Source organism: Austrofundulus limnaeus, unplaced genomic scaffold (assembly GCF_001266775.1).
Source record: "Austrofundulus limnaeus strain Quisiro unplaced genomic scaffold, Austrofundulus_limnaeus-1.0 Scaffold457, whole genome shotgun sequence".
NCBI classification, from domain to species: domain Eukaryota; kingdom Metazoa; phylum Chordata; class Actinopteri; order Cyprinodontiformes; family Rivulidae; genus Austrofundulus; species Austrofundulus limnaeus.
The window spans coordinates 116,841-132,491 of record NW_013952859.1 but is presented as its reverse complement, the minus strand read 5'-3'; the positions used below and the strand labels follow the sequence as shown (position 1 = coordinate 132,491).

Below are 15,651 nucleotides of genomic sequence, written 5' to 3'. Positions count from 1 at the left end.
ATCTTTTTAAGTGGGAGAACTTGCACAATTGGTGACTGACTAAATACTTATTTTCCCCACTGTATATATGAAGAGATCCATCCAATTGGCCAAATGCATGCAGGGCTCTGTTTGATTAGTGAAGTACTTCAAGCTTCTGTCTGAGTGACAACACTCATAAATGCAAACTTTTGAGCCAACCATTTATTGCGGTTTGTTAATTTTTTTGCGAAATGCACATTTCACAGACTGTTATCACGATGATGATAAATTTTCAATATATTGTGCAGCCCTACTAAATAGGAAATAGGTGGCAGGTTACTGTTGTAAATTTAGGTGTTCTTTAGAGAAGCTGCTTTCACTGTGTTAATTATTAATTTATCGTAGCTACCCTCAAAAGTAAATCAATTTTATTAATAATAATATAGTGACTCAGGTGCTTTTTCTTCACACTGTAAAGGYTTTTTAGCCTAAAACTTTCATGTTTATTAACTCATCATTCATTATTTTGGAAAAACTTTATTGTCATTGTGACTATTTTTTGCATGATATTCTAGTAAAGTCACAACGAAGACGACTCAGTCACCAGGAAAACATGAAAAATTGTTCAAACACTTAATTATATATAAAATAAAAATAAAATCTGTTAATGACAGTAAAGATTAGGAGAACTTAGTTATCAAAAACTAGCTAATCAAAGGCTGGTTCAGTATTTTACACTCTGTGGAGTAACAACACAAAGTAATTACCATAGTCCTATTTGCACAATATTTAAATTTTCAGTTTTGATGTGCTTTTGAACAGTTGCATAATTTTGTTATCAATTGACAAACAAATTTTATGTAATTACCGGTAAGATAAAATGAGAAACAACCTTTTATATCAAACTCAGCTGCTCAGAATTTATTTAATTTCTTCAAAAGGGAGGAAGAAGCCACCTTTAAAAAGCTCAGAGAGCTTCAAAGATTACCAAGGAGCTCTTGCTGCCTGTAAGCAAAACATAACAAATGTACATTTACCTCCAACTTGCACACCAACAAAGATCGTATGTGATCTTTTATCGCTCGGTCTGTGTGTTGGTCATGAGTGTAAGCTACGACCACACAAAGTTCTGGCTCCGTATCTGCAAAAATTCCTGAAATTCAGACGTTTTCTTATTCAGACATTTTCTTGCTCACAAAAGTCAATTAGCTGTGGTCTTCCTGTTTGCAAAGCTAAAAATGAATCATCACCCCTTCAGCAGATAAAGCTGGACCCTCTGCTCTTTATTCACTCTGCTGATGAATCATAACGACGAAGGTTTTACTCTTCAAAGTCTCCTGCCGTTTAGACTGAATAATATGTGATTCAGACAGTTTTCTGGGAATGACATACAGTACATTTGCTTCGTGAGGATAAGATTCTAACAAGCCATGRTAAATTAGAAGTTTAATTTAGTTGTTTTCTGCATTAATGCCACCATGTTTTCTGTCTTCTTTTTTTTATCTCCTCTTGTCTTTTACAGTAAGTCGGGAGGAAACTCCTCTTCCAGTGTGGAGGATGAGGTCTCTGCCTCTATCCGACCACTCATTTCCTCAGCAGGTGAGGCCTTCGAGTGGGGGGAGGGGTGGTGGTGGTGGGGGGCTCACCTGAATCAAATCCAAACTTAGATAGAACAACATAGATAGAATAAGACTCTGAAACCTTCCCATGTCTCCACGTAGAGCTTAAGTTTACTGCATAGAGCTGCTGATACATTATCCCATGATCCTCCTCTTCCTCCAGTCGAGGACTGCAGGCGCTCTGAGACTGGGGCTAACCACAGTGTGAACCCAACGACCCCCCCACTCATGTGACTTTGTGAATATGACCTTAGGACTATAGATATATTCTTTTGTTTGCATTATATCAGTTATATTTGATAGGTTTCCTTTGCTGTTGAATTATGTTTGCTTTCATTTTTAATCCTCCTGTAGCTGCAGCTACTGACAACACTGTCACTGTCTTCTCTCCCTCCCTGCAGGAAAGCAGAAACAGAAAGTGGTAAGTTGGTGACAGCAAACTCCCCCTCATTCACCATACACTCAGCTCTTGTTGGCGTCATGAGAAAGTGGCAGAAAGTAGCATCTCGGACAGGAAGCTCATGCCGTGCCATACTTCAGCCCTACTGAAGTATACCAAGCCATCCCCATCCCTGAAAGTGTTAGGACAACTTCTGGTACTCGTGACACTTTTAACTGTAGCAGTGTTGATTTCATTGCATCACCGGTGGATTTAGGAGTTGGCGTTTGGCGTGGGCAACAAGATAGTGAGTTGTGCACGATCAAATACATCGTCCTTTTTAAAATGGGCAAAACGGAGCTCAGTGACTCCTGGTGCCTTGGTTACAAATGCTGAGTTTAATGAGGCTGCAATGAAAGATCTGCCCATTTTCTCAATTTTCTTTCAATTTTGGGTCTTCAACAGTTGTAGCCATATACCCTCAAAAAAGACCAATGGTTAACCTTTCATTAAGTCACCACACTTAAACTGACAGTTGAACCTAAAATGTCATCTTTAATATTTGCGTAGAAAACTTGGTGCTTAAGCCAAGGTTTAGGTTTATGGTTTTGGTAAATTACCATACCTAACTTNAGTGAATGAAGTTCACTTCAAAAGGAAGATCCTTATTTTTTGCTGAGAGCTCAGAAGCATCCGGTTCATTTGCTGCAACAAACTCAGACAAAAAAGTAATAGCAGTAATAATAATAATAATTCATTTCAATTCAAAAATACTTTTTTGATCCCAGAGGGAAATTAGGTTGATAAAAATAGGCCAATTGCAATTGGAGCTTTAGGAACAATGAAGCATGGGTTTCATGGGCAATTGGACAAAGTCTTATGTTGAGTCAGTGCCAAAGAAATGCAAGAGTGTGCTTCTAGGAACTGCTCACAAACTTCGACGAGTACTCGACTGAACACCAGACAGACATTAAACCTGAGCGACCTGAATGAACCAACAATAAATGAAGAAATGCTAAGAAACTACAAAATAAATAATAATAATGATCATAATAATAATTAAAATTTTCTTCTTTATGCAGACAGAAAGAGCATAATAATAATGATCATAATAATAATTAAAATTTTCTTCTTTATGCAGACAGAAAGAGCATAATCTTATTTAAGAAAACAAAAACCCTAATTCAGCATCAGGACATTATTTTCAAATTCTTCATCTCAAAAGCTTCAGTAATGTTAAGTAGTTTGTTGAAATTTAGTGATTCATCACCTGGCTAATGACAAGCTAGTTTTGTTTACAGAAGTGCCTGTTCTGAACATTTTTTGGTTGAACTGGTTTGAACTGTTTTTTGGTTCAATGTCATTAGGAATCTGGGTTGTATAGTTAAAAAAGAGGAATCTCCCAGCTTCACAGTGATGCCAAACATTATACGAAGGGATTCCCTGGCACAAAGGCAGCTGGCAGAATCAAAATGGTCCATAACCAATTAAAGGGACAACTAAAAAGAATTAGAATAAAATTAGTTATCTCTGAAAATATACATTTTATAAACATTTATGCAAAGGTAGTTTAGGACGACCTAATCTACCTAACTACCTAATTTCTCTCTGGGATCAGTAAAGTATTTTTGAATTTGAATTGAATTGAATTAAATTGTAATAGTGACTGTGATACCCAGACTCTGTGTATTATTTATTTATTTAACATTAATTTCAATTAAGGGAAAAAAATTACATTTTCCCTTCTTTGCACTGCAGCCTATTTTCATTCTGACTCATTTTACCWGCACGGGTCACATATCTGTTTAAGCTAAAGATTAGTTTTGTTACTTTTTCCAGAGAGTACTCAGTGAATTGATTGTATTGCGTAAACCCTTTGAAAACATCCTAGTAGATACTGAAGAAACCATCCATTAATTTAAAAAAATTCTGGTGGGGGGACACTTAAACCAATGAAAAAATATTGTTATTACTCCATTTTACTCAAATCTTTTCAATCGCCCCTAAGGCAAATTTTGTTATCCTTTAATAGCGTATTTTTCCATAAAATGTTTTCTTATCATTGTGCAGATAATAATCAGGACAAAACTAACTAGTCTACATTTAATGTAGTGTAAAATTCCTGTTTGTTTTTTCTCGTCATTATTGCGTCTTTAAACTGCTTGTATTACATCACTGCATTTTATCTGGTGTTTTCTGTGTTGTGCTACTTCTTATTGTGAAACCGGGTTAGACTTTGTAACTTTTCTATAATATCAGTGTACACCCGAAAAACATATTCATCTTTTATTGTAGCAAATGATAAAATATCTGTTAGTGGGTCCAGATTTAAGTACCTTGTTTATAAATTATGTTTTAGACAAACAGAATAATGCCGGTCGAGATGTTTAATGCCTTCTTTACCCAGTTTTGTTTCTCATTTTAACAAATATTTTATCATTTGCTGCATGCTCTAAAGTTGCTGCATATTTCTTCATTTGACACGTGGTTGTAGTTGAGTCTCGACTGATTCTGTAGTTGCTTCAGCTCTTCTTGGAACACGCTGTGCTTCAGTGTTTGGTGCTTTGTGTTGACAGACGGAGCACATCCCTCCGTACGATGTGGTTCCTTCCATGAGGCCTGTAGTGCTGGTGGGACCGTCGCTCAAGGGTTACGAGGTGAGGGTCTCCWTATGGTCGAACCTAAAACAAAGCTAAGAACAGTTCTGAGCCAGCAGTGTGAATTTTTAGCACCGGGAAAGGACAAAAAGCAGATAAGACCTGTATGTTTCTCCTTCCCTAAAAATAGCTTCCTGTTGGCACAAATAATTATGAGCGTGTCATTACCCACGTATCATCTAGACTGCAGCCAGACTAACAAGGAGACTAAGAAGTCAGATGAAAATATGTTGAGTAATTGGCAGAATTAGAATTCCTTATGAGGAATATATTTCTTTAAACAGCCTCATCTCCTCCAAATACTTTAAACATGCTGCAGAAATTCACTGAATATTATAATCGCAGCTTTAGTTAGTGTGCGTTTGAGATTTTGTTTAATATTGTTCCAAAATATACATTTTAAGGGATGATGAATGGTCTGCATCCTTACTTGTCATTTGGTCCTTGTGTGAGGAAGAAMACCACAGACTTATTTATTTTTKTTTGTTTTTATTTATGTATTGTTTGTTTTCTATAAAAAAGACCGTTCCTTACAAATCCCAAGAAATGTTTCAAACACTCCTGTAAACTCCCAGTGGTGGTCTGTCTAGTGCAGTACAAATAAAATAACAAAACACCAACAGGCATTGTGCATAAATTAATTTTTATTGGGGGGAGAGCTAAAAAGAAAATGAATTAAAAAAAAAGCTACATGGCTGACTCATACAGAAAACTGGGTCTCTGGACTGAAATATATTTTTACATCTAGGCATCCTAATGATAAATATGGTATTTTTATTTCTTTTGCCATAAAAATACATCTTTTGTCGATTTAACTAAGACTTAATCATTGAGTTTTGTAAAGTTAAAAGCCTTTAAGGAGCTTACATTTTTCAATATTTTTGTTTCAGGCTGAAATAGCTTTAACAGACTGAGCAGTTTATTTATAAAACTTGTATTTTCAGGCAGTTATTTTTAGCAATTGATTTTTTTTTTTTGCTTTGTTTTTCCTTCTTTCCTTCTTAACACTTATTGTTAAAGGACCTTCTGAGAGGTTACAAAAACAACAACAAAACAATTGCTGAAAGAGCTTACCTACAGATCTCTGTGTTGGGACACATTTTGGCCTGAGTCATGCACCAGTTTATCTTTTGTCTTCTCTGTGCAGGTAACGGACATGATGCAGAAGGCACTATTTGACTTCCTCAAGCACAGATTTGATGGCAGGTAAGTCAAAGTCAAGTAATGTCTTATGTTAAGCCCTTTACATATATACTGTATGTCATTTATCATTTTCAACAGGAACATTTCCTAACAATATGAAAATAGCCAAGGTAATTCCTATTATAAAAATGGTGAGAAATGTATGTTTACTAATTACAGACCAATATCCTTATTAYCACAGTTCTCAAAATTMTTGGAGAAGTTATTTGTGATCAGATTAGATCAATTCATCATTAAAARCAATATTTTAAGTAGCAGTCAGTATGGACTTAGAGCCAATAACTCTACTTCAATGGCTCTTATGGAACTGATAGGACAAATAAAWGCTATTGATCAAAAATAATATTGTGCCAGTATTTATGTTGATTTAAAGAAASCATTCAGCASGACTGACCACAGCGTTCTCCTTGAAAAACTAAATAAATATGGGATTAGAGGACCAGCATTACAGTGGAWATSTAGTTATTTGGAAAATAAGAAACAGTTTGTACAAATACATGATGTAAGATTTGAACTCTGTGGAATAACTTGTGGAGTCCCTCAGGGTTCTGTACTTGGACTGAAATTGTTTATCTAATATGTAAATGAGTTGGTTAATGTGTCAGGGCTCTTTAAATGTGTTTTGTTTGCAGATGATACCACATTTTTTTGTGTGGGTAAAGATCTAGAACGAATGTTAAAGAAAATGCAAGCAGAATTTGTGAAAATACAAATCTGGTTTAAACTCAACAAATTATCATTAAATTTGGACAAAAACTAATTGTATGATATTTACAAAGAGACAAAGAACTGTTAACATTCCATTTAGAGTTGGTGGTGTAGAGATTAGTAGAGTCAGTGAGGTGAAGTTTTTGGGTGTTATAATTGATGAGAAACTGACATGGAAACCTCATGTAAATTATTTAAGAATAAAACTAGCTAAATCTATTGCATTGCTTTACAAAGTAAGGGACTTGTTCAATTATAAAGCTTTGTACGTATATGTTATATAACACATTGATTGTTCCACATTTGGTCTATTGTGTTAAAGTATGGGGTAAAGCATGTGACAATTACACATCTTGTTTTTGTTTTGCAGAAAAGAGCTATGAGTTATCACTCGAAAAAACTACCATTATCCATCTAAWATATTATTCTGTAAACTGAAATTATTGAAATTCTATGATTTGGCTGATTATATTTTGTTAGTTAGCGCACCGAAACGCATTACCTTCAAACATTCAGATAAACTTTGCAAAGTGAGAGAGCTGTTATAGGGAATAGTGATGTTCATGAAACCTAAACATGTTTGAAAGAACGGTGCACCTCAATCCAAGGAGTCAGATTGTGGAATAATTTGGAAGATGRTGTTAAAAGTGCCACATCAATGTACATGTTTAAGAGAATGATAAAGACAAGATTGTTAAAAAAAGAACATGGTTTAATATGTAGCCATTCAATTTGTTGTTCTAGAAAGATTCAATGTTTTGTTTTGTTAACTGAAGATTATTATAATTTGAATTTATACTTGAGAAAAAAAGGGGCAGACATTATAAGATTTTTTCCTTCTTTCTGCTGCCTTTCATTTCATTTTATTTGTATTTTCCTTTTTTATTGTACATATAATTTTGTTTTTTATGGAATGAATGAAGTTTGAAATCAAATCAAAGTGTTTGTCACGATTTCTCAACATAGAAGTTTGGAACGTTGTTACAATTCAACCTCCTATTTTTTAGCTTAATTTCAGGAAAACTTCTGTCAGATTCAACAGAGAATACAGACTAGCTTTAGATTTTTTAGCACAAACTTAACTCAGGTGGAGGTGTTTAAGTATCTGGGTGGTCTTGTTCATGAATGATGGAGAGGGAGATGGATCGACGGATCGAGGCCTCATCCTCAGTAATGAGGGTGTTGCTTTGGTCTGTTGTGGTGAAACAAGAAAGCTCTCTGWACTGGTCTGTCTGTGTTCCAAGCCTCACCTGTGGTCCTGAGGTTTGGATCTTGATAGAGAATGAGTTTCTGGATGCAAGCAGCTGGAAGGATCTTCATTGGGCAGCATCTGCTTCTTCGCATCGAAGGAGTGGTTCAGGTTTCCAATTAGATTTTAGATTTTATTAACCTTTATCGTCCCGCAGAGGGGAAATTGAGTCTCTGTATTTAACCCATCGCACATGTGAACACACATGTGGAGCAGTGGGCTGCTAGTTACGGTGCCCGGGGAGCAGCTGGGGGTTGAGGGCCTTGCTCAGGGGCCTAGGGTGGGGCTGTTTGGCTCGGGGAGTCGAACCGGCACCTTCCGATCACAGACACGGCTTCTCTACCCTCTGCGCCACCACCTCCTCCAATTAGAGACGTTTCAGATGTTTCCTCCTGGGAAGAGGCCTCGGGCAGACCGTTGAAGGGGTTATTTATCCTCCTCTGTGGCCTGGGAATGCCTTGAGGTGTCCCCTAGGAGGAGCTGGAGAGGGAGGTCTGTGTTTCTCTCCTTGATCTGTTGTTTTTTGTTTTGTTTCAGGATAACTATAACACGAGTCACCGCAGATATCTCATTGGCCAAGAGGTCTGTTCTCAACAACCCCAGCAAGCGGGCCATTATCGAAAGATCCAACACTCGCTCCAGTTTAGGTAAGAAAACATAATGGTAAATGGACTGCACTTATATAGCGCTTTTCTATCCATCCAGGACACTCAAAGCACTTCACACTACAATCTGTGTCCTCATTCACACAGCACTCTATTAGGTCTCTACAAAGCTAACATGTACAACCATCTATGGAGACTAATCAGTGCCAATCACATTCATACACTGATGGGACACACATCAGAGGCATCAGGGGTGAAGTGTCTTGCCCAAGGATACAGTAACTAAAACAGCTGGATGGGGGATCGAACCAGCGACCTTTCGGTYCCAGGACGACTCCCCTAACCATTCTGCCACTGCTCAAAATCAATGTCTGTTGGTTGAGATCACTTTTCTGTGGCTCAGGTTGACTCTGAAAGTGAATCAGTTTGTAAAACAATCCAAACATGATTTCTGGGCAGCATTTTTGTTTCAGACTTAATATTAGGGGTGTAACTCACTGGATTTATCATGATACAATATATCAATTATCAGTGGTGGGCACCAGCTCGCTAAAGCGCAAATCTGCTAATTGCGGACCTAAATATTTCGTTTGCGCTTTAGCAGTCTTTCTAGTTTTTATAATTCATAAGTGGATTTGCGCTTTCTTAAATTAAAATACAGTACCGCTAAGAACTAATTGTCTACCAGTCATCATTATCTTGAACAGCGGAAGGTATGGCTGTTAATGAATCACAACACACGTGATCTGTCCAGCATCACCCCTCCCAGATAAACACACGTATTTGAAACGTATACTTCCTTGCTGACAGTTGCTGTCGGTCACGGTTCTCATTTCCCACAATGCTTTGTGTCTGCTTACATAGCAGGAAGGCAATGTTTAGTACTCCCCTTCCCGGCAAAAACAGTAAACGTTTGTAATCCAAACCAATTTTTATGTATTGGTTTATTTTACTTTACAATTGGAGCTCCTTTTTAAAAAAAACAAACAAAGTTTAAACGTTGGAGCTCAATACTTGACGTAATTGGTCGAAGCAATCCGCCAATGGGGTTAGACAGACATCTAGTGGTCAACTGGAGCAACTACATGGAAAACCTTCATTTCCTGTCACAAATCAAATCCGACATGTATACCCAGAATGCATCACTTCAGTTTTCCAATAAACAGTTTTAAAATTACTTTATTGATGCTTCTTTAATTAAAAAATCTACAACAAACAAAAGAAAAAGACAAAGAACCAGCCGAACTAGCAATCCTCAACAAYTTTTTAATTTTTACACCAGGATCCAAAGTTCTGTTTCAGGAAATCACATCCCCAGCAATCAACGCTTGTAGGATTAAGCTGTACAAGGGTTCATGCACCGCTAGTTCGCAGTGTTGTAYATATATTGTACAATTGTTGCCAGCTAGTAAGTGTCAAATTGAACTTGCRCTTTAAAATTAGCTTCCGCTAGTTTTTCTATGGCCTAAGTGTTTTTGAAGTTGCGGACCTAAACATTTTCATAAGCGCTTTAGAAATTGCGGAGCTAATTTTTGGGTTAGCGCTGCCCACCACTGTCAATTTGTTTGGATGACGATACGATATTTCTCAATATCACAAAGTCTGTCACAATACAATTCGATTTGATTTGATTCAATAAGTCTGTGATTGATATGATGCATATCATATTGAGCCACATGTGGATCGATGTATTGTTACAACCCTACTTAATATTATTTTTGTTCCATCCCTATAGCGGAGGTGCAAAGTGAGATTGAAAGGATCTTTGAGTTGGCCCGCTCCCTGCAGCTGGTGGTGCTGGACGCCGACACCATCAACCATCCAGCCCAGCTCCTCAAGACTTCTCTGGCCCCCATCATCGTCCACGTCAAAGTCTCCTCACCGAAGGTAAAGCACGAGTGAATAACAACCCGCGGCGTTGTGAAAACGATGATCCTAAGCTTCTTTTTTTTTCTGTCGCCCAGGTTCTGCAGAGGTTAGTCAAATCCAGAGGGAAGTCCCAGAGCAAACACCTGAATGTCCAGCTAGTTGCAGCGGAAAAACTGTCCCAGTGTCCACCTGTGAGTGTCCATCCTCACCTCTAACATTCTCCTGCACCAAGACACGAACATCCCTGCTGCTTTTTGAATTAAAGAAATGAACCTGAAACGAATACTTTGTCTGAATTCCGGGACCTTTTTTTTTGTCGGGGCGAGCTCACCAGATCAGTTACAGAGCCTGTGATTGATAAACACACATGAACTAAAAACACGGCTGAACCTCCGTGGTGAAAGAAACCAGATTTTTCACAGGATCTTCTGAGCCAAACGAACAAAAGAAAACTACTCCGGCTGAGATTTGCAGACTGAATTCAGTTATAAAAGCAGCTCATTCTGCCATAATTTATGCATTATTAACAGAACAGAGGTTTTCTARTTGATGGAGGTTGAGTTTAATGAGACAAACCAAGAGAAATGCTAACAAACCTTTTATTTATGCAGCTATCAGCACTTCTTATGTACAGCACAGAGACGTTTAAGCTAGTTTGGTTTCTCCTTTTAAAAGTACTTACGAAGGACTTTCTACTAAAATGTTGAGTCTAAAGTCCGATTGCCGAGGCCATTAACTGCTGAAATCATCTCTGCTKCTGACAGGAAATGTTTGACATCATCCTGGATGAGAACCAGCTGGAGGACGCCTGCGAACACCTTGCTGAATATCTCGAGGCCTACTGGAAAGCCACCCACACCTCGATGGCAACGCCCCTCAACCCTCTGATGGGTCGGAACCTGGGCTCCACCGCGCTCACTCCTTACTCCACCAGCATCTCTGGTCTGCAGGTACGTCCAAGAAAGAAGTCCGAGATTGTCCAAARCAAGTCTGCCAGTCTGGCTGCTTTTATTGTTCAAGTACTTTTAGCGACAAAACAGATCATAAATTTTCAAACACGACATACGGTTATTAATTACTGCACATCACAGAGGCTAACGTTAGGGGCTTCATGTTAGCTCTCTGTTGTTCACGTCTGGTGTTTTTGTCCTGCCTGTGCCTCCTGGTGCGGCCGTGTGATCAGCAGAACCAAAAAGTGCGACAGAGCAACCACACGGGAGACCATTCCACCTCGAATGAGCGGCGCAACCTGATGACGTCGGACGAGAACTACCACAACGAGCAGGCGCACAAGGGACGCAACCGCATGTCCTCGGGCTCGCAGCACAGCCGAGAGCAGCAGGACCCTTACCAGGACTACCAGGACCCCTATCAGGATGCGTACAAGCCGCATCGTAACCGCAGCTCACCGGGCAGCTACAGCCATGACTCCCGGCACCGGCTCTGAGCCCCACTCCTGCCAGGACCACCACCAGGACCCTAACGACCCAGGTTTCTCTCAAAATGAACCATGCAATAGAACCAAGATGGTCCCCAAATTGTACCTTTTTTTTCTTCCTTTTTCCGTTTCTTAAACTACCTGGCTATATCTGTCTTCTAAAGTTGACTAATGTTCAGGTATATATTTTTAATTGAGCTGTCAATCAGCAGCATGAGAAGCCAGGYGGTTCAGAATGCCAACATTAATTAACACTAAACACCTTTAGGTTGTCTTTCTGGGAACTTTGGGGATTTTACTAACACACTGCAGCACAGCCTCTGTCGGCGAGCTAACTCTGGGTACAGGTGACTGTGGCTGGGGTTTTTGTTCCTGGTTGAAAGGGACGACTTCTGCAGGCTGCTGCTCCTCACCTGGGTCGTGTACAAAACCTTATTTTAGCTTATCGCATGCTGATAGTCGATCAAACTCTGCATCACTGATATTTTGTACCGAGGTTTCTGATGCGGTTCAGACACTGGGAATCCTGTTTGGTTTTGTTTTTTTGTTTGTTTTGTTTTGTTTTGTTCTTCCTCAAATCATCCAGTTGTGGATCAGCAGTCAGAGGGTTTAGGTCTCTGGTGTACAGATAGCTTTGAAAACTGGTGCTTCACAACCCTTCCCCCCCCAAACTACTTTGCTGTTTGCAAGTCACTTTGAGCAAGGCCAGCTTTTCTGTAGCATTGCTTTGGCATCTCGTTCGGGTCGCTGATGTTGCTGGGATCAGATCCAAGTGTGAAGATAAAAAAATGACACCAAGAAAAAAGACAAGTTTCTGTCGGTGTGGTAGCCCTGAACGATCATCCGCTAGTTCATTTTTTCATTTAACAGCTTTCAAATTAAAACCACACAGGGACAAAGACGACGGTTTGTCCCCATCAGAAGGTCCTGGAGTTTGGATTAAAACGACAGAACGTCAGGATCTGCTGCGTTATGGCACCTCTGTCCTGACTGCACAGCTCCATCCTCTCAGACCTAAAACAGATCCTTGACTTGACGTTTGTAGGAACACACACAGAARGTAAAAAAAGAAAAMGAAAAGAAAGAAAATATAAGTTMTAAACTGTAGCGCAGAAGAGAAATGCAGACAAATGAWAAATGCTGCATGATGTAGAAACGGAGCCATTAAAATATGTTTTTATGTATTCAGTTGAGTTGAAAAAAAAAATGCACTGAAGCTAAGTTTACCGAACCGTTACGGTGCTTTCTGCTGTGGTTCTTGATGGCTATTTATAATTTGCTGCACATATCCTTGTAAGATAAATTATCTAGAGATTACACTTTATTTAAAGAGTTGCTAAAAGAGATTTGTTTCATTTCTGGTTCACGTTTTATCAATCGTGCGTCTAATTTGCCATTAATTTGCTCCATGAACCTGTTTTTGATTTTAACAGTGACATTAACCGTGTGATCAGATGATACCAGAGCTTTGCCGTCCAAATTGACTAATCCTTTTTTTCCTTTTGTGGGGAACAAGCTTTCATTTTAAACAAGCTCTAAAAGGCTTTTTGAATTTTTTTGACTTAATGGGAATGTCAATGTCATTTTACAAGTTGTTCTTAATTTAAAGTTTTCACATTGAAAATATAGGATTTAAATATTTGTATGTTTATTCACAGTTTAAACAATCAACTCAGCATAAAAAGTAAAGACATTTGTGTTTGGCTTTAAATTTTAAACTGCTGGAAAATATCTTAATTTCCCTTTTAAATGGTGCCACATTTGTAAGGAACATGCATTTGTGGGAGGAGCAGTAGTATGTGAGTTGCCACAAAAAAATATTCTAAATGTTCTCTGCCAAACTGAGCTTCTGGTACCTCCAGGTGCTGCCAGTCAGGAGTCTGATATCAGATTTATTGTCGATAAGTGTCGTTACAACAAAGAAATAATCTACCAAACACAAATTTACTTATATTTTGTTCTAAGTATAGTCTGTCCAAGGGGGGAAAAAAAGCCACACTTCTAGTTGAATCTTGTTTTTTATGGGAGTAAAACRCATCAAATGACAGAAATCGTACTGTGTGAAGCAGAAACTGAAGTTTTTGTCTAAARCTACGTTCACACCGCAGGTCTTAAWGCTCAAATCTGATTTTTAGTGTGGTYGTTCACATTTTAGTTTAMATATGACCTCCATCACACTCCAGTGTGAACGGTCCACAGCCCTAAAGCAGAAGAAGTGAGGTCACATGCAGCACGCTGTTTATAGACGTAAATATGTTACATACATATTAGCGTGAGTGGATCAGTTTCAAAGACGTAAAATAAGTACAACTATTATTATTATCTGCTGTGCTTCTTTCTTACAATGTTTACTTTTGATCTTGCCGCTTCCTGCCTTCTTAGGTGTAGAAACAAACGCCAGTTTGGATACAATCCATCATGTTGGTGAACCACCTTTAGCATCATATGTTGGTGTAAATTCTCACTCATCCAAGACAACAAACATTTTAGAAAGTCTAAAAACAACAAAGCAATTGGACTTCTGTTCTGTAGCTGAAGACGTGCATGATGTTAGTATGGATGATATCAGTATCTGGATCAATGCATGTATCCCTTACTCACTGATGTCAAAGTGGAAATGCAACATGATTGTTCAGACAGCATTCCTTTAAAAATAAATCATCGGATGTGTATCTGATTTTGTACTACATATTAAAACAACCTGGGTTTAATATGAAAAAATAAATAAATAAGATTYGTCACGTTCAGACCGTCATTAAAAAAAAAAACAGATCTGAGTCACTTTTACCTGCAGTGTAAATGTAGCTGATCATCTACACAAAGTGCGATCTATATAATTTAAGATTTGAATAATGAACAGCGTCTTTTTAATTGAAGAAAAAAATCAACAGTGATGCTTTAGAGAAAAGGTAATTTATGATTTATGTGTATAACTTTGTTACAGATAAAGGTGGTTTTTGACAATCAGCTAAATTAAGAGCTTCAACTCTTAAATATGCGCAGCTTAAAACAGGTATTTTAGATTAAATTGACGGGCAAGAAGTTGGCCTAATGCTCCTGATGTGTGCAGTTCTTTAAAAACAAACATTTTAATGAGGCAGSGTTACTCAGATACTACTTAGTGGAAAGCTAGCACTAGCCTCAAGGCCAAATGTTTTCACATTTAACTTCACGTGGCAGCAAAACAAACCAAGATTTTGAAAAATATTGGGAACAGTTCGTATGTTTTGGCAWTCTGACCACTGCAATATCAGGTAGATGTTTAGTTGCAGGCCCTGAAAGGAAGTCCAGAAACAAGCAGCTAATGTAAAACTACTACAGTTTAGTCTYGTCTTTAATCCTCTCAAAGTTTAAAAAGTTAATGAAGTGTTTGCGCTGATCATTGGGTTTTTCTGAGRCCTCCGGTATGGAGCAGAACTAGCAGCTGCCACTAGATGGCAGCAAAGGAAGTTATTTATCTCAGCGTAGCTGCTCTTGAGTAGTGATGTTAGATACTGCCAATTTTCTTTTCGATACTGGTACCAAGTAAAATTTGACTGTTATCGGCGATACTGATCTGATACTACTATGTGATAACACACATAACGTGTCTGGTAAATCTTAGAGTAGCGTTTTTCAAATAACCGCTTTATAAATAATACATGACAGTAATTTTTTTTATTTAAAAGTATAACCCTAATCTTATATATTTTAGCACAATCTAAAATTCTTATTCTAAAGAAATAAAATAATTTTTAAATAGTGAATAAAAGTGAGAAAATATTCTAAAAGTTGTTACTTTGTATATTTTGTAGCATTGTTTGTGGGTTTGCAAAGAAGGTCCCTGGCCAGAGCTAATGTTGTTTGGGGGACCAGGGCATGAAAAAGTAAGGGAACCCCTCATCTAGAATTTAATTACAGTCAACTGAAGCAGATTTTATGTTAAAATGACCTGCAGTACATCTAGACTGAGTGACTGACTGA

General features: G+C 38.1%; 1 protein-coding gene across 4 annotated transcripts in view; it reads left to right on the top strand.

Annotated features, from left to right (window-relative positions):
• Nucleotides 1–13,670, top strand: part of LOC106529643 (voltage-dependent L-type calcium channel subunit beta-4) — a 26,802-nt gene extending 13,132 nt beyond the window's left edge. For 2 of the 4 annotated variants that reach the window (XM_014025122.1, XM_014025125.1), the window contains 9 exons: nucleotides 1,484–1,560; nucleotides 1,982–2,001; nucleotides 4,536–4,616; nucleotides 5,764–5,822; nucleotides 8,314–8,423; nucleotides 10,117–10,268; nucleotides 10,346–10,441; nucleotides 11,015–11,200; nucleotides 11,437–13,670. In XM_014025122.1, the coding sequence (XP_013880576.1) occupies nucleotides 1,484–1,560; nucleotides 1,982–2,001; nucleotides 4,536–4,616; nucleotides 5,764–5,822; nucleotides 8,314–8,423; nucleotides 10,117–10,268; nucleotides 10,346–10,441; nucleotides 11,015–11,200; nucleotides 11,437–11,697 (1,042 nt within the window). In that variant the 3' untranslated portion in view covers nucleotides 11,698–13,670. Of the gene's footprint in view, nucleotides 1–1,483; nucleotides 1,561–1,981; nucleotides 2,002–4,535; nucleotides 4,617–5,763; nucleotides 5,823–8,313; nucleotides 8,424–10,116; nucleotides 10,269–10,345; nucleotides 10,442–11,014; nucleotides 11,201–11,433 lie in introns of all 4 variants that reach the window. The other 2 variants (XM_014025124.1, XM_014025123.1) reach the window with 2 other exon arrangements.
• The last annotated feature ends 1,981 nt before the right edge of the window (nucleotides 13,671–15,651 follow it).